Below are 23750 nucleotides of genomic sequence, written 5' to 3' on the forward strand. Positions count from 1 at the left end.
TCACTTCTCCATTTAGCAATTTTGGACATTATCTGTTGCCACCATATTCTTGCCCTTCCTGCTAATATTCTATCACAATTCAGGGTTAAACTCACAATGCTAATATGGCTCATCGCCGAGCCTAGTACTGAGCTACATTTCTTCTTTAAAAAGAGTTCATTATTTTTCTCGGCAGCTTAGTTTTCTGCGTCTATTTCTGATTCTTCCCAGTACACCAAAGGATGGAGAAAACATCTATCAGATGTTTTATCTGTAGTTCATTGATCAGTTCCATTGTTTTTTCCTAGACACTGGGGTATCCCACCAGTGAAATTCTGTAAGGCTTTCTCAAAACAAATGAAAATCTAATTCGTTTTAATGGATTACAAGAACTCCATGCCCTCTCCTCTGCAAAGGTTTCCCTGACCCCTCCTCCCAGCCTCCCCGAGGCTGCCCCTCCTCCAGGGCCCCCACAGCCCCCTCACACTAAATTGTAATCCCCTGTTTCTTTGCCTGCGCTGCCCCACACCCTGAGTGTGAGTTCTCGAGGGCAAGCCTCGATCTTCTTGTTCACTGCATTCTCTAGGAATGCACAAGAGCTGGCTGGCACATAGTAGGCACTCAATAAATACTTGTTGGAATTTGCATTTGTTGGATTGAAAGGCAAGAGTAATTATATGCTCCTGGTGGTGCAGGGAAATTTCCGACCCTGCACTTCTTTGCATTTTCCATGTGCCTGATCTCTCGGCTTCCTTGTTGGGTTTGGAGGCCTTTCTGGGCCCGCTCCAACCTAACAGCCCTTCCCAGATGAAGCTAGCAAAGGCAGGGTTTCCTTTCCCAGCTCGGTGGTGCACCCCACCCCCACTCCCCACTAGATTGGCCTCAAGCGTGTCGGGGCCTCCGATTGGTCCTTGTCACTTTCTAATCCCAGCCCATGCCACTGAGCTCGGCACAGACTGATTGCTCAATAGAGGAGTGAGGGTGAGTCTCGCTCAATCAATCAATCAATAAACCAATCAGTCCTCCTGCACCCAGCCTCTCTGTTCCCAGGCATTTCTCGTTATCCGGCGTCTGGATGATCAGAAGGAAAAAGGAACCTCTGCATGAAGGTGACCCCATTTCGGGTTTCGTCATGACTCGCTGAGTATTGAAAGACAAGGAGAGCAAGACCAGGAAAGACAAAGAAAGGGGGACCAGGGACATTCACCCGTGGTCTCAGAGGGACATCCTGGAAGCCATTTGGTCACTAGACTGAGGGCTGTGTGCGGGTAGGCAGGGTCCTGTGCGCTGTGTGACCCGGAGCTTAGCACCAGGCTGAGCACACAGGCGATAAGTCATGACTGACGTCTGATTGCAGGGAGGAACGAGGGACCTGGGGTCCTGGGCCCTGGGACCATGACCTGAGCCGAAGGCAGGCACCCACATATCTTGCAGTCTTTTGGTCTTGGCTAACTCAGGAAAGTGCCGATCTGTGAGGAGGCCACAGAGGCCCCTCCCTTGTAAGCACAGTGATCCCTAATGAAAAGGACTCAGCTCTCACCCTCCCAGCCTGAGCAGTCCCTGCAGAGGACTTCCCCCCATCCCAGAGCCACTAGAATGTCATTCATTCCACAAGTACCCTGTGCCCAGCCGCCCCGCTCAAACCCTCCTCCTTGGCCCTCCTGCCTGGGCCCTCAGCTCTCCGCCGGGGCAGGACAACCACGAGGGCCAAGCCGCCCACGGAGACCAGGCCTCCCCGACAGCGTCACAGCCTGGGGCCCTCTCCGCCTTGGCTCACCCAGGTCCCTGAAATAAAGCTGATGGCCGCAGGCCTGTGCCCCCCGCTCCCCGAGAGGGAGCACCACCCTTGCGGGTGTAGTGAGTTTCTGGGGAAGCCTTTCAAACCGCTCTTTGATGCTTCTCCGTGGAACTGAATTTATTTTTTGTGTATTTAGGAATTAACTTGCAGTTCTCAGCCTCTCCCTCCCTCCCTCCATTTCTCCCCAGAAAGGGGAGAAGGAAAAATGAAGAAAAGGGTCTGCATTGTCACTGTGATTGGCACGAGTGTGAATGAGGGGTCACAGCCTCGGCTGCTCCTTTTCAAGTGCTCCCCTCTCCCCTGCACGCCGAATTCACGCCGAACACTCTTCCTTTCAAAGCTCCCGGCTTTCTCTCCCGCTTTGTCTCTCCGCTCTCCTTCCCTTCCCGCTCTGCCTTTCATTCTGAGCCCTGCCCGGCTCCCTCGGGGACCACTCTCCTCCCGCTCTCCTTCCCCCCTTCTTCCTCTTCTATTCAGTTCTTTTTGCCTCTTTCTTTCTTCTTTTTTCTTTTTCTTTTTGAATAGTGCTTCTGTTTTCAAGGGATGGAACGCACAGAGAAGTCGGTTTATTTGAGCAGGGAGAATGTGAATGTGTTCATTTTCCTCCGTTGCTCTAAATGTGTAAAAGGCAAAAAAAAAAAAAAAAAAAAAAAAACCCCGCCGTGTGGGACATGGTTTCCTCCAGGCTCCCACTTTGAGAGGGAAGGGTGTTTGGAAAGGGGCTCCGCCAGACCAGAGGGAGCTGCTCACAGGCAGCCGGTTCTCGCCGGGAAGGCCCGCATCGGTCAGCAGGGATGATTGGCTAAAGGGCCGGTCCTGCCGCCTGCAGGATTCAGACATGGCCCTGGGGACCGGCTCCCTCTCTGCCTGGCCCTAGGGTGGGCCTCGATGTGAGGGTCAAGGTCCGAGGTGGATGCAGACCCCCCCCCCACCCAAACCTCCCTCCTCTGTGAGACCCTGGCTTTCCTGCAAGGGACGCGGCACGTGGGCTGAGCGTGAGGAAGAAGGCCAGGTCTGCACCCACTGCCACAGTTGTCTGGCATGGCCCCAGCCCCTGGGGGTGGGCAGGTCCTGCATCAGCTGGCCCTGGAGCCCTGCAGAGGGGCCTGAAAACCTGGAACAGCAGAAAGGAAGATGCTGAGAGGGGCCGGTGGCTCCCAGGAGGCGAGCCCTCCTTGGCGTTTAGACGGATGGTTAACAGAAGGTTCGACACCTAGGAAACGCTGCGGGGTGGGGAATAGAGGCATCGTTCTGGTGACATCAGCACAGAGGGGAGAGTCTGAGGAAGCCCTGGTAAAAGGGGCCAGCAGAGCCCACCAGGAGGAAGAAGCAGAGCTAGAGGGAAGCCGTGAATGGCTTGGAGCCCAGGGAAGATGGGGGAGCTGCTGCCAGGTCAGGGAGGAGGCCCGAATCAAAGCCTCTGCATTTGGAGGCGGTCACCTAGGGCGTCCAGGGGAGGGAACAGAGAGCAGGGGTCCAAGAGGTGGTGGAGGACGTGGGATCTGACCTCCTGTTCAGGGGTAGAGGGAAGGCAAGCAGTTGGGCACCACCAGGGCATGCAACCAGGGTGTGGTGAAGACCTCGAGCCTGAGGCCTGAGACAGAAGGCGAGTGAGTGGATCAGGGTTACCTGAGGAGTGTGGGGGAGGCAGGCGTGCAGGAGAGAGGGGCCAGGTCTGGGAGACCCTTTGGCCCTCCTCAGAGCCCAGGAGGAAGGGCTAAGTCACCTGCGGGGGACACGGGGAGCCCTGGGAAGGAGTCCTGGGGTGTGAGTGGCCTGGGCAATGCGGAGTGAGGATGCTGGCATAAGCCACAAGGCCAGAGTGGAGGCCTGGGCCAGTGGGAGGCTCCCAAGGGCAAGCTCTGTGTCTCCCTGCTCTGCCACACCCAGCACAGCTGGTCCAGGGTAGGTGCTTCGTAAACATTTGTTGAGGTGTGAACTGAACTTGTCCTTAGCAGATGTGGGATGGTAACAGCACGGCACGCAGCCGAGTGCTAGGTAGAATGGAAAGCCCCATACCGAGTGGGGCCCCGTCCCCTACCCACTGAGGGCACAAGGTATTGAGGGAAAGGGGCAGTCTCCTCCCCAAAGAAGACTGGGACAGGGTTCCGGCCACATCGGTGGAGGAAGGTAGAGGGACAAGTCAGCACCAGACGTGGAGTGTGGCAGGAGCCGGAATAGGTGGTGACCAAGCCAGAGAGCAGGACAGGCAGGGACAAAGAGCAGCCTCATCTGTGGCCACTGGGGTCCAGGTGGAGGAAGAGCTTCTGGGGAGGTGGATCTGAGCTACCCCCCACCCCCACCCTGAAGGGTCCTTTGTTCAGGAAACCGTGCCTCGAGCACGGACTGTGTGTCCTCACTCTGGGTCTGGGGCTCTGGATGAAGTGGACGATGGGTAAAGGTAGCAGGGAATGCGGTTATCTAGGGAAGTTTGGGATGTGGACCCCAGGGAAGGATGGAGAAGCCTGCGGAGCCAGTGTGGACCCAGCCAGAGAGTTCTGAGATTGGAAACAGGCGAGGAGGCCACCACTGCTCTTACTGGGCCCCACCTACTTCTCAAGACACCTGCTGGCAAAACTGGAGGTTGCAAGAGTTAGGGGTGCTGGCTGCCCGGCAGGTTTTTCCAGTTTGGGCCAGAACATCTCCTTATACCCCTTGAAGGCGCCCACAGCCACCCTGGCCTGAAGATGAAAGCAGGGCAGCTCCCAGCAGAGGGGTGGAGGGTCTGCATCTGTGGAAGGGCTTTTAGAGGCAGGTGCGTGTCCTGGGCCCCGGCCACCAGAGTGGCAGAGGAGCTGATGGTCAGTCCCCCTCGGAGAACTGGCATCAAGGAGCGCCACTCCTCCAGGAACTAGTGCTATGGCCCCAGCAGGGTGCCCAGTGCTAATAATAGCAGCAAATAGGCGTGCCGGGTTCCTCTGGGAGCCCTTTGCATTTTTCAGCTTGTAAGGCAGGTGCTCTCCGTACCACCCCACTTCCGTAGAGAGAAATAGTCACGCCTCTGGGAGTGAACAGGGGCAGGACTGAACTTAGGCCTTCGCAAACCAGTCTGGGCTCTAAACCAGGGCTTCTACTTTTAAAACTACTCTTATTCGTGATCCTTACAGACCAACACCTTATCAGCCTGCCTGGATGTCCTAACAATTTCACGTTGCTGTAAAAGTTTCTAAATGCTACCGGCTTGGGGGCACCTGGGTGGCCCAGGAGGTTAAGTGTCCAACTCTTCATTTCAGCTCAGGTCATGATCTGAGTGGTGGTGAGATCGAGCCTGCTTTGGGCTCCGTGGTCTGCAGGGAGTCTGCTTGAGATTCTCTCCCTCTCCCTCTGCCCCTCCCCCCACTCGCTCCCACATGCTCTCTCTCAAATAAGTAAATAAATCTTAAAAAAAAAAACACAAAAAACCCTAAATGCTACCCGCTTGCATCAATATGGAAGCAGTCCCAGAGAGCACTGCTCTAAAGGTGTTCTTAATCTTTCCGTGCCTCAGTTTCCTTATGTGTAGGACGGGAGGGTGATGGTCCTAGTACCAACCACATGTACAGTGGTCAGTAGTAAGTTCGGTAATGCCCTTCGAGCAGGCGCGGTCGGCCCTGTAGCTCCCAGGACAGCCAGTCGGCTAACGTCGGGATCCTCACCCGCCCCCGCCCCCGATCTGTGGGGCGGGAATAGGCCCTGCCCAGATCGGCCCCCAGCAGAGAGGACCCCTGCAGCAGTGGCCAGACCGGGGAGCCGGGGAGGGCTGTGCCTGCATGAGCGGACCTGTTCCCTTCCCCGCCCGGCCTCGCTCTCGGAGTCCCAGAAGAGCCTCTGTTCGTCCTGCACTTGGCACCCGGATCCGGGGGCGTTTGGAGGAGGGGCTCTGCCGAACCTCCCGGAGGCAGGTCCCGGGCTGCAGCGCAGGGAGGAGGGTGACCCTTGCCCCCTGACCTGTGCATGTGTCCGGGAGAGTGGCTTTCTCACTAGAAGCTTCTTGGACATTTTTGTTTCGGGGAATCCGGGCCAGCACACTGGCGGAAGGGGGGGGTGTCTCATTCTCAGCGTCTCCCCTTCACCTTGTGACCCATCAGGGCTGAGTTTGCTGACGGTGAGTCATCCCAGCCCTGAGAGACTGAGCAGGTGCCCAGGGGTCCCAGAAATCGACTACTCGCGTGAGGAGAGTTTGGTTTTGTGATTTGTTTAGGAATTTGGTCTTTGGGGCTGCCCTGATGGGTTGTAAAGTTTCAGAAAAGAGACGATGTCAGGCACCTATGAGGAGGGCTTCCATGTCCAGCCAGGAAGGGCTTTCCTGCTTCTCCGAGGACTCTCCGAGGGCTCCACTCTGGGCCTGGGGCCCGAGGGACCCTCGCGGCGCACCAGCACTGGGGTTGGGAACGCCGGTCCCCAGACAAGCCAGGGGCTCCTGTGTAGGCTGAGAACTAAACTAGAACCTTCCATAAGGTCAAGTTCGTTTCCAGCCTCTCTCCCGGTGCACCCGATTTGGCTACTTTCTCTCTTTCACAATAGCAGATGCTTTTTCCAAGTGGTCGTGCTCATTCATGGGAGTGGTAAGAGCATATTTTTAGTAGTAATAAGTACATGCCAGATATCGTCGGGTCCTTGGTGATTCACATTGTGTGTGCACATATATTGTAGTGGTGAAACCAAAAAAAAAATCACCATTTACCAAACGCCAGCCCGCATGCCAGGTACTTTCACTCCGGGAACTTATTTAATCTTCTCTACCATTCTGTAGGGCAGGCAGCTGGTATCCCCATTTTCAGTTGAGCAAACTGAGGCTCTGAGAGTTGAAGCAAGTCACCCAAGGCCATTCAGCCAGGCAGTGGCCAGGCTGACTCTACATCCCCGTAGGACAGTGGGAGGAAGCCTTCAAGTCGGACCACAGTCACCTCTGCTGAAGGCCAGATATTTATGATTGTCACGTCCACCGAAGTCATTTTGGCCCTTGGGTCCCAGCACCACATGCATCTGAATTTTTGTACCTGGGGATCCACGACCCAGAGCTCACGGCTCTGCGGATGAGGCCTCTGGAGGCCCTGAGTGTCGTCCTTTGTGATCTAGATTGAAGAGGAAACCAGATCGCGCTCTGGGCTAAGCTGGCCACCTGCAGCACCTTCTCCTCTGAGTCTGTGGATCCGCCTCCCTGCTGGGGACCTGCCCTTAAGCGCCCCTCCCGGCTCTCCCTCCCAGGCCTCCCTGCCTTCCCGGAATCCCCTCACTTCTCCTCCAGCCTGCAGATGAGGCCCGCCTGGGCCCACGGCATTGGGCATTGGCTCCCGGGACGTACCGACCCAGCAGCCCCCAGCTGGGATGCCTGTCCCGCCTTCCCTGCCAGCCTCCCGCCGACCCTTTTATCTCACAGCTGAACTGCGGGTTCCCTCCCCACCACGTGCATTCCTCCCCAGCCAGTCTGCCGGGTCCTTGAGTGTGCATATGCGCGCGGGCTCCCACCCCTTGCGTGGGTCCGGACCCTCGCCTCATCCCTCGCCTCATCCCTCACCTCACTGCATGAAGGTGACTAAGAATGGATGGATTTGCACGTTGCTCCTGCTTGCCGCAGGTTATAGCCTGTGTGGACGGCGTACATGTCTGATGTCTGCCTGCGTACGCTGTCAGCCTAAATGTTGGGCCAGCAGTCCCTCCCCCCGGGAGATCCATGGAGGCTTTACATGAATGAGAGAGGCATTTTTTTTTTTTTACTCCTCTCCTGGCATAAATCCGTTCTCGAGTTGGGTGTGTGGGTGACTGCAAAATAAATGTTGATCACGGCATGGGCATCAGGAGGCATCCGCGCCAGGGGCTCTGCCGGAATGGAGGCCCCAGGGTGACTCACACCGGCGGCGGTGGGAAGGAAGGGGAGGGCTCTGGATCCAGGCCACCCTCCTCCCCCATCCTTGTCTCTTCTCTGCCCGCTGCTCTTCTGTCCTCCTTACTTTCCCTCGTCCGGGCAGGCCCTCTTCAGGCCTTGTGCATCTCTGGGGGTGGGGGCTTCCTAGCCAGGCTGCCCCATCTCGAGGCTTCCCCACCCTTCCGCCTGACCTCTGTGTCCTGAGCACCAGGGAATCATGCTCACAGGGCTTAGTGGGCTCAGCGAAACCTCCTGAGAGCTCTGGAAAATGTGAACCTTTATCCCCTGTCACAGAAGACATGGGCTCACACACACACCGACGTGTGAGAGAGAGGGGCAGCCTCTGTGGCCTCCCGAAGGGCCACTTGACAAGGAAGAATGTTCCTGACCTCTTTACGTTGAAATAGAGGGGGGAAAAGCATCGTTACTTTGTCCTTCTGTGGTGCCCCACACGTTTAGGGCTCATTTCCTGGCTGCTATTTTGCTCTTCTGTTTCGTGGTTCTTAGTTTTGTCCTTCTGACCGAATTATGAGGTCCCTGAGAGTGGGGGTCTCGGGGTCCCACCAGCGTCCAGCACCAGTCTGGCCCAGCAGAGTGGGCGGTGATGGGGAGACGACGAACAGTAGCTCCCAGAAACCTAGTCCTTACTATGCTCCAGCACTGTTACCAAATTCTATCACCCCGATCTCCTTGCCCTTAAAAGCCTCACGCATTTAGGTTAGACCTGAGAAGGAAACCCAAACTCCACCCTTCTCTGGTGATCTGGTGACTTCGGGGCATGTCACCAGACTCCTCTGTAAAGTGGGTCCTGTTATGCGGATCCCACCCCTTACGTACATGATCTCATCATCTACAAGCCTGACCTGAAGGCAGGGCCTTTCCATATCCCTACTCCATTTTACAGATGGGGAAACTGAGGCCCAGGGAGGTTGAGGAAGTTGCTCAAGGTCACACAGCTCGTAAGTGGCAGAGAGATAGGGGTGCAGGCCGGGCCTGCCAGCCCGAGAGCCAGGTTCCTCCCCACTCTGTTCATCTGCAGAGCCAGGGGCTGCCCCTCCCTACTCCCCCATCCCCGTTTGCTGCTTCCTCTCTCTTCTCCTCAGGCCTTGTTCCCGGGACTCCTGAGGCACTGAGCCAGCCTCTTAGGGGAGAAGCAGAGCTGTTGTGTCATGGGCGTCTCTGTGGGCTCAGCCAGCCTGGGCGCCGGGACCTGCCACCTCCTGTGGCCAGGCCTTGCCATCTGCACCCGACAGGGTGGGCCAGGAGCTCCTCCAGCAGAGCCTTTGAGTCCCGGGACTTAGGGAGCCAGTCACAACTTCCACAGAGGCCCACAAGCCTGTGGGGCACCCAAAGATCCACGGTCCTTTCTTCTCCAGGTGACTTTGGTCTCAGAGGAGAGTAACATCATTTTCTGCCAGGCTATCCTCTGTCACTCAGACGCTGGGGCCACGGCGACAAGCAAGTCGGCTTGCTTGTAATTTCTGTGGTAAATTTCTTTGTTTCTCCTGTCATTTCTGATCACTCCAGGGATTGAGCACAGAAATGCAGAAGGCAGGATGGGGGGACACTGGGCCAAAGGGGGGGCCTGACCCCCTCTCCTCCTGGGGACCCGGGAAGAAGGGACATAACAGGGGAAGAACATGATTATAATCGGTTCAAAGCCCACCTTTACCTCTTACTGACTGTGTGATTTGGACAAGTGACAGCTCTTCCAAGCCTCAGTCTGCCCATCTGTAAAATGAAAATTAAGATGCCCATCTCCATGGGACAGCGTGTATCACGTGCCTGGTCCATCCTACAAGCTCAGTCAACAATGGCTGAAAGGAAACGGACTGGCCACCTTATATCTGCCCTAAGCTGTGGAGATGCAGAGCTGGTGAGGAGAGTGGACGCTTCCTTTTCCCAGAGACGGTTTAGGATTACGGTGAAGGGTGAATCTTGAAGAATGGATGGATCCGCCATCCTGTCTGGAGCGGGAGCGTACCTTGCCTGGTACATTGGGCATCCCCGTGTGCCGCAGCGTGGGGCCTGGGGCGGGCGGCTCGGGGCAGTGTGCGCGGGGGCTTTCGCGGGCCGCACTGAGGAGGGATTCTGGATCTGGCTTAACCCACGCTCTAGGTCCTGCCCTTGCTGCATCCTTGGAGGGCCTCCGGCATCTCCCCCAGCCCAGCCTCAGGAAAGCAGGGTGCACCCCCTGGAGTGCCCGCCCCCCGTGAGCCCTCACCCGGACACCTCGCAGCTGTCCTCCCCGCTGTGCGTCTGCCTCCTCCCTCCTACAGGTGAGGTCGTGGGGAGCCTGCATGGTGGCGGGCGGGGGGCCCACTCGGGGCTGGCTGCAAGAGAATGGTGGCTGGGACTGAACTGGAGAAGCCAAGGCTGGTGAAACGGGGGTTTCTTTTCCCTCCTTCTTCTATTTTCTTAAGCGAGAGGTAAATAAATGTCGCCCTGAGATGACAAGAGAACATTGAAGGAGATAAAAGCATAGGAAAAGGGAGTGAGAGACCAGAAGCAAAGGACGGAGGGGCATGTGGACCATACCCCACGCGGAGGGGAGAGATGAAAGAGGAAAGAGGAGGTGGGAGCGCAGGACCGAGTGGCAGAGCAGAGGATGGGGTTGCCACGGAAACGGAAGGAGGGGAGGAATGGAGGGAGAGGAAGACAGGATGGAGAAGGCTGAGGTCTCCGCGAGGGCGGGGCCCGCTGAGGAGGAAGGGAAGCCAGGAGGGGCTCCCAGGGCTGACTCGGGCCCTGGTGGGGAAACTGAGGTCGGCAGGGGTAGAAGACGCAACCCGGAAACCTCATCCCCCGCCCAGAGCTGGCCCGGGCCCTGGGGAGACTCCCCACCCTGCAGGGGCTGCCTCTCTCCAAGCCACTGTTTCCACAACGGAAATGGTCCTCCCGACCCCAGAGGGCTGCCCGGAAGCCTAGAAGTTGTGTGTGCTCCTCACAGGGCCTGACAAAGTTCAAGCCCAATAAATGCCCCTGTCGTTCCTTCACCTGTGATTCTTATCTTTGCCCCATGAACTCGTAAGCCCAAGTTTTTGTTTGTTTTTCCCTGGGACAGGAAGCTGGTGATCTTTGGGCCCAGCACAGGGTAGTTGTTTGGAGGGCAGATGTGCTTTTTGCTTCTGGATTTGGAGGAAAGACATGGAGTTTTCCGGAAACATGAGGGCTGCTGTCCCTTCTCCTGGGAACAGGCACTGGTCCTGGAGCTCGAGAGGAAGTCTAGGCTCAAGGGAGGAGGCTGGTTCCACCTGGGGCTCAGCAAAGGGCCTCTTTTTTCTCCTTTGCACTTGGATATGGGTCTTCTCAAAAGGACAGTCTTCGTTCTCGATGTGCACTCTGCTGGGAATGAGCCGCGGAAGCCCCCGGACGTGCCCTTTGCCCTGGCCTTGTCGGCTGTGATCTAACCGGAGTGCCAGACAGCAAGCCAATAGTTACGTACAGAGATACAGCGTCACGATTTTTAATAAGGTCCAGGAAAGGAAACTATTGCATGTCTAGCTTCTTAGAACTTGGGGGAGTCAGACCTGACTGGGGTCATGAGAGTCAGGGAAGGCTTCCTGAGGAAGGGCTGCCCCGTTGAAAGGTGAAAGATGAGGAAGAGCATTCCAGGCAGGGGGAACAGCATATGAAAAGGCTGTGTGTGGGCAGGTCTGTTAAAGATGAAAAAAGCCCACGAGTCTGGGGGGTGATAAGGGGACGAGCAGCATGCTGGGAAGCTGCCACATGGGGAGGGACCAATCCCGCAAGTTCTTCTAAGTCCTTGGTGGAGATGTTTGCACTTGACTGCAGGAGCAGGGCAAGTGGCTGGGGTCCTGAGCAGGGGAGCCAGGACTGTTTTAGACTTTGAGGTCAGAGGGCCAACTCTTGAGAACTCAAGACACTTCCTGCAGGTTGGTTGAATCCCTTGCTGCCCGATCCCACCGTGGCCTCCCTCGAGGCCCCCAGATCTTGGAAGGCAGACACCCTGGTGGGAGTTTCCACCATGTTTGTTGACGCGGTGGGCAGAAACCTACCAGGAATCAAGAGCTCTCATGTTCGTCCCTGTGGTGGGGGAGGGCTTGGGGCCTCGCTTCCCACATCTCTAAATGAAGGCATTGGACAGGAGGGTCCACAGAGTTCCTTCCAGCCCTGCCGATGGGATTCCAAAGCCAGTGTGGAGGGTACACAGCCCAAGTGGCCGCGGTGAAGGGCCTTCAGCAGGGCCACTATCCTGCTGCGGGAGAACCGAGCTTTCTTCCTTTGTGGTAAAGAAACAGATGCATCTGCCCAGGGAGTCGGTGGGGCATCAGGTGGGAGGAGGACCCGGGGCCCACAGCTTCTGGGGGCCTGGTGACTTCAGATCAGAGACACCATATCACTCCCACACCAGCGTCAAGGGGAAGCTGCCCTGGGTCCTGTGGGCGGCTCTGCAGGTGGCGTGGCATTTCTCCCGTAATTTCTGCATCAGATGCCTGGGTCGTTTTTAGACAGGCTCGTTTGTACAAGGATCAGAGACCCGCCCACCTGACCTCCGGACAAAGGGGGTTGACTGTCAGCAAGGGATCCCCAGGCCAGAAGCAGGGGCTGGCCCCATCCAGAGAGCAGGTCTCTCCCCAGGCCCTCCTGAAGGTGCCTCAGTCCGCCTCTGGCCAGGGCTCTGCTCCTCTGGAGTGTGCGTGTCCTCCTCAGAGAGCCAGGCACAGCCCCCAGCCCGCCTCCCCCACCCCACATACCTCAGGCTTGCTCAGGAGTTCTACCCACTCGTGTCCTGGCCTGACTCCATCTCAGGGCATGCCTGCATGAACTCCTTGTGCATCGGCTCCTGTGGTTGAGGGTGTGAGGCCTGATGCACAGCCGTGTTTCCCAGAGAGGAACCCTTCTGGCCTAAGCCCACTGCGGCATGGGGAGGAGCTGGCCAAGGTCTGGGTCCAGCTGCCTGTGTGGGGGTGAGCTGTGTGGGGTGGCCCCGCGCCAGGAGTGGGGCAGCTGCCCATAGGGGAGGGAGAGGAAGGAGCCCACGTGGGGTGGGCTGTCACAGCTTCAAGAAGGTAGGGTCAGGGCGCCTGGGGGGCTCAGTCGTTAAGCGTCTGCCTTCGGCTCAGGTCATGATCCCGGGGTCCTGGGATCGAGCCCCGCCTCGGGCTCCCTGATCGGCGGGAAGCCTGCTTCTCCCTCTCCCGCTCCCCCTGCTTGTGTTCCCTCTCTCGCTGTGTCTCTCTCTGCCAGATAAATAAATAAAATCTTTAAAAAAAAAAAAGAAGAAGAAGAAGGTAGGGTCTTCCTTTTTCATTCCAGTTACTTAACATAGTGTTACATTAGTTTCTCATGTACAATATAGTGATTCATCACTTCCATCCATCACCTGGTGCTCACCACCAGTGCGCTCCTGTTTCCCCCGCTCCCCTCCCTCTGGTGACCAGCAGTGTGTTCTCTAGAGAATCTGTTTCTTGGTTTGTGTCTCTCTCTCTCTTTTTTTTCCTTTGCTCCTCTGTTTTGTTTCTTAAATTCCACGTAAATAAGTAGGATACTCTTAATTCACCCTCCTACCTTAATTCGCCAGGTCACTGCGAGGGTGCTCATCAGATCTTACTAATTTGGAGAATCGGAATCAGTTGGGGAGCTTTTGGAACAATAGGATGCCCGGGGGCACCTGGCTGGCTCAGTCGGAAGAGTGTGGGACACTTGATCTCGGGGTCATGAGTTTGAGCCCCACGTTGGGTGTAGAGATTACTAAAAATAAGTAAACCTAAAAAGGAAGAAAATATCCCCGGAGATTCCAGGCCCGGGCACTGGTGCTCTTAATCAAACGAGGCCTTTGGACCCTGTGAAGCCAGGATGTCTGCCCTCGGGAGAGTTTGAGTCTGACGGGACACACAAGTAACAGTGGACCCGAGGTTGGGCCTCTCGCCACGGGGACGCCATCCCTCGTTTCCTTGGGTGAAGGGGTCCCTGCGACCTCCCTGGAGGAGGGGGCCTCACACAGTGGCGGCCCTATGGCAGCCAGGCCCACCTCAGCTCTCAGCTTCTAAAGCAGAGGTGTGGCCCCCAGGATGATTCTCGGTGCCCGGGGCCTAGGAGATTGAGAAGGAAAGGGCTTTCAGAACAGGAGGAACCGGCCCCACCTGTGAGGGTGTCACAGGTGGGAATAGCGCAGAGCTCGTGGGCCCGAGCCCCTGGGGACTCTGCCAGAGCAAAACCCGCTCTGTGAAGCCTGGAGTCCACCCCTGGGGAGGAGGCAGGACTGTCCTGGGTGTGAGGTGGATAAAAGCGCAGAGAAGAGCAAAGCATCTGTGGAACTCTCAGGCAAGGATTTACCACCACCACCCCCCCCCCCCGCCCCGGGTCTCATTCATTCATTCTAGGTGCCTCAGTGGCTGTCAGCTCTTTACTCCCCCTTCCTCTAGCTCGGTGTCTGTCTCCCAGGACACTCCCCTACGGGGCCCACTCTGCTCCCCTACAGTCACTGTCCTCTGGGTGTGCCGGCTGGTGGTGAGATGATCATAAACATACAGTTATGAATCAGCGTGATTGTACCGAGTTCTCCAGAGAAGCAGAACCAGTAGGATATATATATACAAAGAGAGAGATTTATTTTAAGGAATTGGCTCACCCAATTGTGGGGGCTGGCAAGTCCGAAATCTGCAGGGCAGACTGGCAGGCTGGCAACGCGGGCAGGATTTCCGTGATTCGGTCTTCAGGCAGAATCCCTTCTTCTCTGGGAAATCTCGGCTGTTCTCCGAAGGCTTCAACCGATTGGCTGAGAGCTGCTGACATTAAGGAGGGCAGTCCGCTTTACTTCAGGTCAGCTGGTTGTAGATGTTAATCACATCCACAGGATAGTTCACAGCAACATCTAGATTAGTGTTTGAGCAAACAGCGGGGCACCATGGCCCAGCCGAGTCTATAGGAAAATTAACCTGAGGCCTCAGGCTGTGGAAGAGGCCCTTGCCCTGCCCACAGGCTAATAAGGAATGCTTCCCTGGAGGGGGGAATCCTAAAGGATAAGGGGGTATTCACTCAGTGCCAGGGAAGGGCATGCCTGGCAGAGGAGTCAGCCTGTGCAAAGGCCCTGAGGTAGAAGACAGGTTTTGTGTGTGTGTACACTGCAGAGAGGCAGGAAGGCTTGATGGAGGATCAGGTGGAGCCTAGCTGGGGACAACACTGAGCAGCCAGCTAAGACATGAGGACTTTATCTTACAGGCCATGTGGCTGAGGATAGGGTCTGGGGCCCACAACCTATACTCTAGTCCTTACCTCACCTTCTCACTGTGTGACCTTGGACCAGTCTCCTCCCTGGGCCTCACTTTCCTTACCTGTAAAAAGAAGTGGCTGGACAAAGTGTACGTGTATTTCAGGCCCTTGTGTGGTTTGTGGATTGGAGGCGCTATGTTGGTGGCCCAGCCACCCTGACTCCTGGAGGCGGGCTCAGCAAATCTGCCCATAGAGAAAAGGGGAAGCTGAGGCAGAGAGAGACTCGCACACTTCCCCCTTGGCCGACGCGCCCCATCCCCACCCGCCCCCTCAGCACGGCCCTCATGCCCCGAGTCCATTGAGGCCCAGGGCCGAGTCCAGTGAGGCCCAGGGCCAGCAGAAGTGAGACTGTGGCAAGGAGCCCCGAGGTTTGCACAAGACTCCAGCCCTGGCTTTTGCTTCCTCTTCCTTTCTGGGGATTCACCTTGAAGTCTACAGTGAGGAAGACAGCCGAGGACACAGCGGGCAGTTTTGCTGCAAGTGCTTACAGCCCCGGACATACCTGCGACTGCCTTTTCCCCTCCCCCGGCCCAGCTGCCCTCCTCCGCTTCTCCAGGGGGCAGAGGGCCCAGCCGCACGCCCCCCACCCCCGCGCGCATGCGCATGCACCCCCCCCAGCGGTGCAGCTGGCCCCGGGGGCAGAAAGGGACCCTGAGCCACATTCCAGAGGGTGCAAATGCCAGACCGAGGAGTGAGACCATCCTCTGTTCTCTACTGAGCCCTGAACTGTCTCCGCAGGGCCCCAGCCCTCAGCCCTGCCCCCACCCGGCCCCAGTGCTGCACCCCTGCCTCCCTCCCACCCCCAGATCCTGGTGCTTCCACTGTTAACTGAGCTCACTCAGGGCAGCTCCTTGAGGGCTGCAACTTTATTTTGCTCTCTACTGCATCCCTACAACCAAGACCAGTACCCAGCACCTCGTGGGTACCTGGGAGCTGTGGCTGAGTCAGTGATTCAATTGCAGGACTGGAGACTCAGCCTCTGAGCCACCTGGTGGTTCAAGGTCAAGATGAAGGGGCCAAGGGCCAAACCTGCCCTCCCAGCAGAAGCCTGGGGCACCGTGCAGCCTGTGTGGGGGCACAGGCCCTGACACCTACTAGACCCTCAAGGATAGTCATCGCAGTAAATGGATCACAGGCGCATGGAGACATCCCAAAGTGGGGTTGGCAGAAGCCCGAGGGCGTTATTCCTATGCTGTCAGTTGTTTTTTGAGAGGATGTCCTGGTGGTGGAATTTACTCAGAATAACCTGCTGGTCACTTCCTTCCCAGGGGCCCCAAGGCAGACCAGGCCTCCAGTGCCTTACACCCGAGCTCTGCCCTACCATCTGTGTTCTAGGGACACTGGCCACCCTGAGCTCCCCAGCCCTGTCCTGCTGTCAGAGCGGGGATGCGTGGAGGGGCTCTCACTGACGGGAAAGGTGCTTCTAGAACACTGTCGGGGGAGCAGGGGTGCTGCCACATCTCACAGAGGGGACCCGGGGTGACAGGCAGGTAGGCCAAGGATTAACCTGCCCTCAACGTTCCAAGAAGCCACGTGTGCCCTTTTTACAGACAAGGAAACCAAGACCTTGTGTGGTCAGGTGACTCATCCAGCATCACACAGCAAGTCACCCCTTAATGCATTTGACAAGAGTGTCGGTGTTGACAGGAACACTTAAGAGCACAGCAGCAGGTGAAGTGACAGAGCTCTGGGGGCTAGGGTCCCTGCTGGGGTGGGGAAGGCCTCCTGCTGGGCCTCAGAGGGTAAGGCTTGGGGCGCTCCCCAGGGGGCCGGCCTGGGTGATGCTGGGCCCTGGGAAATAGGGCTGCCCCTCCTACCTCCCCGCCGTGGCCTCCCTTCCCCCGACTCCCAGTCCTAGTCTTTACGCTACAACCAAGCAGCTATTCTGTCTCCTCTGTTTTCCTGCCTTTGCCATGTCCTTTCTCTCCACACTGGGAACCACGGGTGCCCTGGGCAGGAGGCTGAGCTGCATCCTGCCCAGATGGATGCTCCTCACCTCCTAGCGAGGCCACGGAGAGCCCAGGAAGACCTGAGCTCCCCTTTCTCTGGGACACGGTGGTGAGCTTTGGCTCTGAGTCCCACACAAGGGGGGGGCCTTGAGGCCTTGAGGAGGGGGTGCCTGGCCCACAGGTGGGGCACACCTGGCAGGCTCTTCTCCAGGCCTCGAGCTAGGGCATAAAACAAAAGGGCTGTAGCCAGTGGGGCAGAGGGGGGAGGGTGCCCCAAAAATGACCCAGGAGGAGGAGAAATAGGGACACTGGGTTGCAGAGTGTCCCCACCTTCCCACTCCTCGTTTCTGTGTCTGGTAGACGGAGCACGCATGCAAAATGCAGGTAAATTAGATTCCCTGTCTTTCTCTGAGCCTCTGTCTCAACAAACAGAGCCCATCTGAAACCTACGCACGCACACGTGCAGCCAGCCTGGCTGCACCAGTGAACATGCACTTGCGGGGGGGGGGGGGGGGCGGGGGCGGTGTTCTGCTCAGACAAGTGTCTGTTGGGCGCACAGGAAGAGCAGGGGTCTGACTGGCCAGGCAGGTACGGGGCTGATGCAGGGTTCCAGCAAGAAGTGCGGTCTGAGTAGAGTGCCATGGAGGGGCTCTAGCTGCCCTGGAGGGGTCCCCGGACCAGCCAGACAGGGACAGCTCTGAGGCTTCCCAGTTGCAGGTCACCTGGGGGCCCATGAGCACCTGCTGGCTCCTCAGACCCTGGGCACCACAGGGCAGCACCTGGGAGCCGAGGCCGGGCTCAGAGCCGTGACACGACCTACCCGGTGGCACAGATTAAAGGAGCAGAACTGGAGGCAGGGGGCCCAGATGGGGCCGGGCTGTAGGGCCCCCAAGCCTGGGTGCAGACCCAGCTCTGCCCTGACTGACGGGACACTCAAGCCTGTGACTGAGGCCCTGGGTTCCTGGGCTGTGAAATGGGGTGCATCCCGCCCCCACCCCCCATGGGGTTGTTTTTAGGATTAAACGGCTCACCTGGGACCTTGTGAGCACTCGGTAATGGGAAGCTAGCTCTTCTGCCCAGATTTAGGGTTAATAGTTGGCTCCCCTATGTCCCACGCCACGTGGGCACAAACCCCTCATGAGCAAGAACCCCGGGCAGGTCTCCTTTCACACCCAGGCAGAGGCTCCTGTCACAGGAACGTTGACTCCAGCCCCAAAGTCAAAACTGCCTGCCTGCTCCCAGGGGAAGGGGACACCTGGTTGGCCAGGAGCTGGTGTGATCATTAGGAATGGCCCCTTTCACTCCGAAAGGTCAGTCCTAGCCGTGATGATAAACTGGACGGTCACCCGCCCCACGGGGGCCCATGCCAGACCTGCGCCCCGCTCCCACGGCTCATCTCCCAGAGGGATGATGGTTTCTTTGCTCCCATTCACTTGAGGTCGCTGGGGGTGGGGGGGGGGGGGTGCCAGCTTTGGGGCCGCAGAGGGGAGGACAGAGAGGGAGCCAACATTTGTACTCGCCACCCCACGAGCTGGGGATGCTATGGGATGTGCCTGAGCGAGAAAAAGGCAAAATTCGGATTTGAACTCCAAACCCAGGGCCAAGTCCCGACACCGGCTCTGCTGCTGGGGATCAGTTGCTCCCTCCCTGGCCCTGACTTCAGGGAAGTCTAGAAAAAGTGCTGAGCATGTTGTTTGCTCAAACCCACAGCCAGCATGAGGGCTGTCCCTGGGTGCTGTGTCAGACTGGCGGTCTTGGGGCGGGGAGAGGGGGGACGATGCCGCCCCACGGGGTGGCCACGGCGGGCACAGCAGTCTCCTGTGAGGATTCCATGAGGCGGGGGGCCTGCCTCGCCCACCTCACATCTCCGGGCACAGGGCCTGACCCAGAGCAGGGATTTAGCAAGTATTTGCTGCACAAAGAAATGAATGAGTTCTCATCCCAGAAGCACCCCCAACCTTTGCTGAATTGGGGGCCCCACAAGGGAAACATCTCTGGTCTCTGTGACTTTCATCAGGAAAACCTTCCAGAGCTCTGGGCAAATAAATAAGTTAATTGTTTACATTTGGTGAGGGCTTTATAATTAACAAATCCCCTTTCCTAGTTACGAGCTCCGGGCTCTCACGGTCCTTCCGTGTGTAGGTCTTTCCATCCCCATGTTTTATTTAGATGGAGAAACTGAGGTGCACATGAGACTTTGAAGTGACCCTTCTTAGTCCCTGTATGTGACAGAGTTCTGACTTGGGGCCAAGCTGCCTGACCCTCCCTCCCCCCCCCCATTCTGTGCTCGTTCCAACAGGGGCGGTGGCGCTGGGCTGAAGGAGGTTCAGCCCCTCCGGCCTGTTCCGGATGGACTCCGAACCCGAGTCAGGTTCCGTCCCACCTGACCCTCTCACGAGAGCCTGACTTTAAGATTAATAGTTTAATCTTTAGTGTCCGTTTCAAGGAAGCTCAATTCCTGTCTGGGGTATTTTATTTTTAGCCGGCTTCAGGAAGGAGAAGCTCCCCTGGCCTGTGAGGGGAGGGAGATAACGAGGCCCGAGCCGGTTTCCTGAGGAAGGGCCACAGCCCGCCATGCGCCTGACCCTGACCCTGGGATCAGAGCAGGCCCGGCAGCCAGGAGCCACCCCAGTAATAGCTTTCCCTTTCCTATGGAGCACTTCTGACGTGCCTGCGCCGAGCCAGGGTGGGCCTTGCAATCAGGCCAAGTGTCCCAGGCCGGAGAGGAGGCCCTCCCACATGCAGGGCACACACAGTCCCGTTGAGGCCCAGAGAGGGCGCCAGAGCCAAGGGAGGGCCGGTGAGTCCCAGAAACGGGTGGAATTTGAGGGAAGCCTGGGAGGCTGGTGGGAGAATCACATGCAAAGGCCCGCTACACAGACTGCGTCCCTAGGAAGGCAGGGAGCCGGTGCACCCGGGGTTTGGACTGGAGCGGGTGGGCGCGTTGGCTTCTCTAGAAGAACCCGTCAGGTCAGAGCGCATGCCTGCGAACCTGGGAGCCGGCTTTTGTATTCCTGTCAGTGCTCTGGAACGTGTTAGCCATCACGGGCCCTTCGATCAGATCACATCTTACATGGAACGCCAGTGTACCCATCGGAGGAAAGCTGTGCTTTTAATCGGCATAAATTTAGATATCTAAATGTGTAATATTTAGCTAATCCACAACAATCACCTGTTGTGACACAGTCATGTGACATCAGCCTTCACAGATAAGTGGTAGCCGCCGAGATGGACCTTGGCACCTAATTTATGTTTGTGTGTTGCCTTGTTTTTGCCATATATATATATATAACATTTTTTTAAAAATTTTCCCCCACCTCACCCCCCCTCCCGGCAATATATATATATTTTTTAAAAACCAGACACCTCACTGTACGGTCTCAAGGTCTGTGCAAAATTAATTACCTTGGGAACAAAGCCAGCGAGGCTGTAGAATGTGCCGAAGCGAGGTGTATTTTACATTTGAGAGTAGATGGGTACTCTAAAATCGATTTTTTAAAAGAGAGGAATCTTTATTTTTTGCAATTTTAAATCAGCTTGTTGGAGGAACTCTGGAAGGACATTATGGGGAACATAGTTTGAAAACCGCTGTGGAAATGCCACCTTCCTGTTACAGGAGGGCCGGCTGAGGCCAGGGAGGGGGCAGGGCTTGTCCAGGATCCCACAGGGAATGGGGAAAATGGTCAGACACACAGAGGGTGTCCCCGTAATGACAAGTGCGTCCTGTTCCCAAGGCAGGGGGAGAAACACGCCAGGGACAGACGCACCCCAAATCAGCCAAGCCCCTGCTGCAATACGTGTTTCTATTGTGTGTGCGGCCAAGAACCGGCAGTTATTAATGCTCCGTTCTCCCCCTGCAGCGATGCCCTCCTAGCCAGCCGCCGCGGGATGGAGGGCTTCATGGACTCAGGGACACAGACGGATGCCGTGGTGGTGCTGTCCTTGGCTCAGGCCGCCGTGCTGGGCCTGGTCTCGGAAAATGAGCTCTTTGGAGCCACCATAAGCGCGGAAGCCTTCTACCCGGACCTGGGGCCCGAGCTGTCCGGGTCGGCCATGGGGGAGCCCGGGCCCCCAGGCCCCGACGTCTACCAGCTGGCCTGCAGCGGGAGGGCCCTGGAGGAACCGGCAGAAGAGGAGGTGCTAGAGGTGGAGGCGGCCTTCGAGAAGCACACCCGGCGGAAGACGCGACCGCCCGTGCGGCTGGTGCCCAAGGTCAAGTTTGAGAAGGTGGAGGAGGAGGAGGAGGAGCAGGAGGTCTACGAGGTGTCCGTGCCCGGTGACGACAAGGATGCCGGCCCGGCGGAGGCCCCCGCCCAGGTGGCCGGCGGTGGCGGCGGCGGCGGCTGCGAGACCCTGGTGCAGAGCAGCGCCGTCAAGATGATCGACCTCAGCGCCTTCAGCCGCAAGCCCCGGACGCTGCGCCACCTGCCCCGAGCCCCGAGGCCGGAGCTGGACGCGGCCCCCTACGACCCCCACTTCCCCGACCCGGCGCGGGACGGCTTCCCGGAGCCCGGCATGACGCTGCCCGGGCCGGAGGCCCTGCCCTCCGAGTGTGGCTTTGAGCCGCCCCACCTGGCCCCCCTGAGCGATCCCGAGGCCGCCACCATGGAGTCCCCGGAGCCCGTGAAGCCGGAGCAGGGCTTCGTGTGGCAGGAGGCGGGCGAGTTCGAGGCCGACGCGGCCGGCTCGACGGCAGAGCGCCACAAGAAGGCCCAGCTGGACCGGCTGGACATCAACGTGCAGATCGACGACTCCTACCTGGTGGAGGCAGGCGACCGCCAGAAGCGCTGGCAGTGCCGCATGTGCGAGAAGTCCTACACGTCCAAGTACAACCTGGTGACGCACATCCTGGGCCACAATGGCATCAAGCCGCACTCGTGCCCGCACTGCAGCAAGCTCTTCAAGCAGCCCAGCCACCTGCAGACGCACCTGCTGACGCACCAGGGCACCCGGCCCCACAAGTGCCAGGTGTGCCAGAAGGCCTTCACGCAGACCAGCCACCTCAAGCGCCACATGCTCCTGCACTCGGAGGTCAAGCCCTACAGCTGCCACTTCTGCGGCCGCGGCTTTGCCTACCCCAGCGAGCTCAAGGCGCACGAGGTGAAGCACGAGAGCGGCCGCTGCCACGTGTGCGTCGAGTGCGGCCTGGACTTCTCCACCCTGACCCAGCTCAAGCGCCACCTGGCCTCCCACCAGGGCCCCACCCTCTACCAGTGCCTCGAGTGCGACAAGTCCTTCCACTACCGCAGCCAGCTGCAGAACCACATGCTCAAGCACCAGAACGTGCGGCCATTCGTGTGCACCGAGTGCGGCATGGAGTTCAGCCAGATCCACCACCTCAAGCAGCACTCCCTCACCCACAAGGTAGGGCCTCCCGGGGCGGGCGGGGGAGGGGAGGGAGCTGCGGGGGCGGGGGCGGGGGGGGCCCTCCCCGGGGAGGGGAGGGGCGGGGCGGGGCCTAGCCCCTGGCGCCTCTGCCCCTCCCCCACCCACGTCCCTGCCCCTACCCCCAGCGGCCTCTCTCCCCCAGGGGCCTGGCCCCAGGCCTGAGGCTCCTCCCTCTCGTCCTGCCCGCCTTTCGTCCAGTGCCTCCCAAAGTCCTGATTCAGATCATTTAGGGGACCGTAGAGATGGGACGCAGATGAACCTGTCTTCCGTTTATAATTACATATTCATTGGGAGGAGTATTAGAAAAAAATACAATTGAAATTCAGGGTTTTTTTTTAACAGTAAAACTTTTTTGAAGTTTTTTTTAATGTTATGTTAATCTCCATACATTACATCGTTAGTTTTGTGTGTTTTTTTTTTTAAGATATTTTTTTCTTTTTTTTTTTTGACAGAGAGAGACAGTGAGACAGGGAACACAAGCAGGGGGAGCGGGAGAGGGAGAAGCAGGCTTCCCGCCGAGCAGGGAGCCGATGGGGGCTGGATCCCAGGACCCCGCTATCACGACCTGAGCCGAAGGCAGATGCTTAACGGCTGAGCCACCCGGGCGCCCCACATCATTAGTTTTTGATGTAGTGTTCCGTGACGCATTGTTTGCGTATAACACCCAGTGCTCCATGCAGAACGTGCCCTCCTTAATACCCATCGCCAGGCTAACCCATCCCCCCTCCCCTCCCCTCTAGAACCCTCAGTCTTTTTTGAAGTTTTTGAATGAACTGTTGGAGGAACCCCGGCAGGCCCCAGGGCACCCAGTTGGAGAATCACTGAAGCAGCCTAGCCTCCCGGAGCGCGGAGGCCGGGAGGCCACGGGGCGGTGGACCAGATGGTCAGAAGTAGGGGTTTCCTTTGCTCCTTATAATTACAAAACTGTATCAAAACCTGGGACTTACCTTTAGGAGAAGCTGAAATATATTTCATTTTTAAAAGGGATCAGATAGAAGGAAAAATAATTGTTACGGGAAAGGACATAAACTAGGCCGAGCGGTTTGTAGGGATGGAAGATGGAGCACGCCGTCCTTGACACCTGTGTCCCCGAGACATCACTTTGACCCACTGCCCCCACCGTCCTCTCCCTCCCCTCAGGCCCCTAGCCACCCTGCCTTTCAACCACTGCCACCACCCCCTCCCAGAGGCCCTTCTGCCCAAGCAGACGGAGTGAGGCCTCGTGGGTCCCACAGCCTTGCTCCGGCACTTAGCCCGCCCCGTCGTTTCCACCCCAAATCCAACCTACTTCACGTTTTGCAGCTCAAGGTACAAGAGCTCCCTCGTTCCGTAACGGCCGCCATAGGGCCACTCGGGGTCCAGCCTGCGCCCTCATTTCCCACAGTGGACGCGGCAGCGAGTTGGGGGCGGCGATAGCCTGCCGGCCCAAGAATCCGGCCTTCCTCGCTCCGGGAACGCCTTCTACTAGAGCAGAGATGATTTGTAGGCTTTTGCAGCTGCTCCCCAGTCAGCTGGTATAGTTGCCCAGAGTGTGATGTTAAGAAGGATTCTGAAG

At 57.7% G+C, this 23750-nt stretch overlaps 1 protein-coding gene across 5 annotated transcripts in view; it reads left to right on the top strand.

Moving 5' to 3' along the window:
* Positions 1-23750, top strand: part of ZNF710 (zinc finger protein 710) — a 66796-nt gene that overhangs the window by 34346 nt on the left and 8700 nt on the right. For 3 of the 5 annotated variants that reach the window (XM_027572167.2, XM_027572170.2, XM_027572166.2), the window contains exon 2: positions 20668-22171. In XM_027572167.2, the coding sequence (XP_027427968.2) occupies positions 20696-22171 (1476 nt within the window). In that variant the 5' untranslated portion in view covers positions 20668-20695. Of the gene's footprint in view, positions 1-17068; positions 17192-19520; positions 19608-20667; positions 22172-23750 lie in introns of those variants that run through there. The other 2 variants (XM_027572169.2, XM_027572168.2) reach the window with 2 other exon arrangements.

The sequence above is a fragment of the Zalophus californianus genome, chromosome 6 (genome assembly GCF_009762305.2).
Source record: "Zalophus californianus isolate mZalCal1 chromosome 6, mZalCal1.pri.v2, whole genome shotgun sequence".
In the NCBI taxonomy this organism is placed as follows: Eukaryota; Metazoa; Chordata; class Mammalia; order Carnivora; family Otariidae; genus Zalophus; species Zalophus californianus.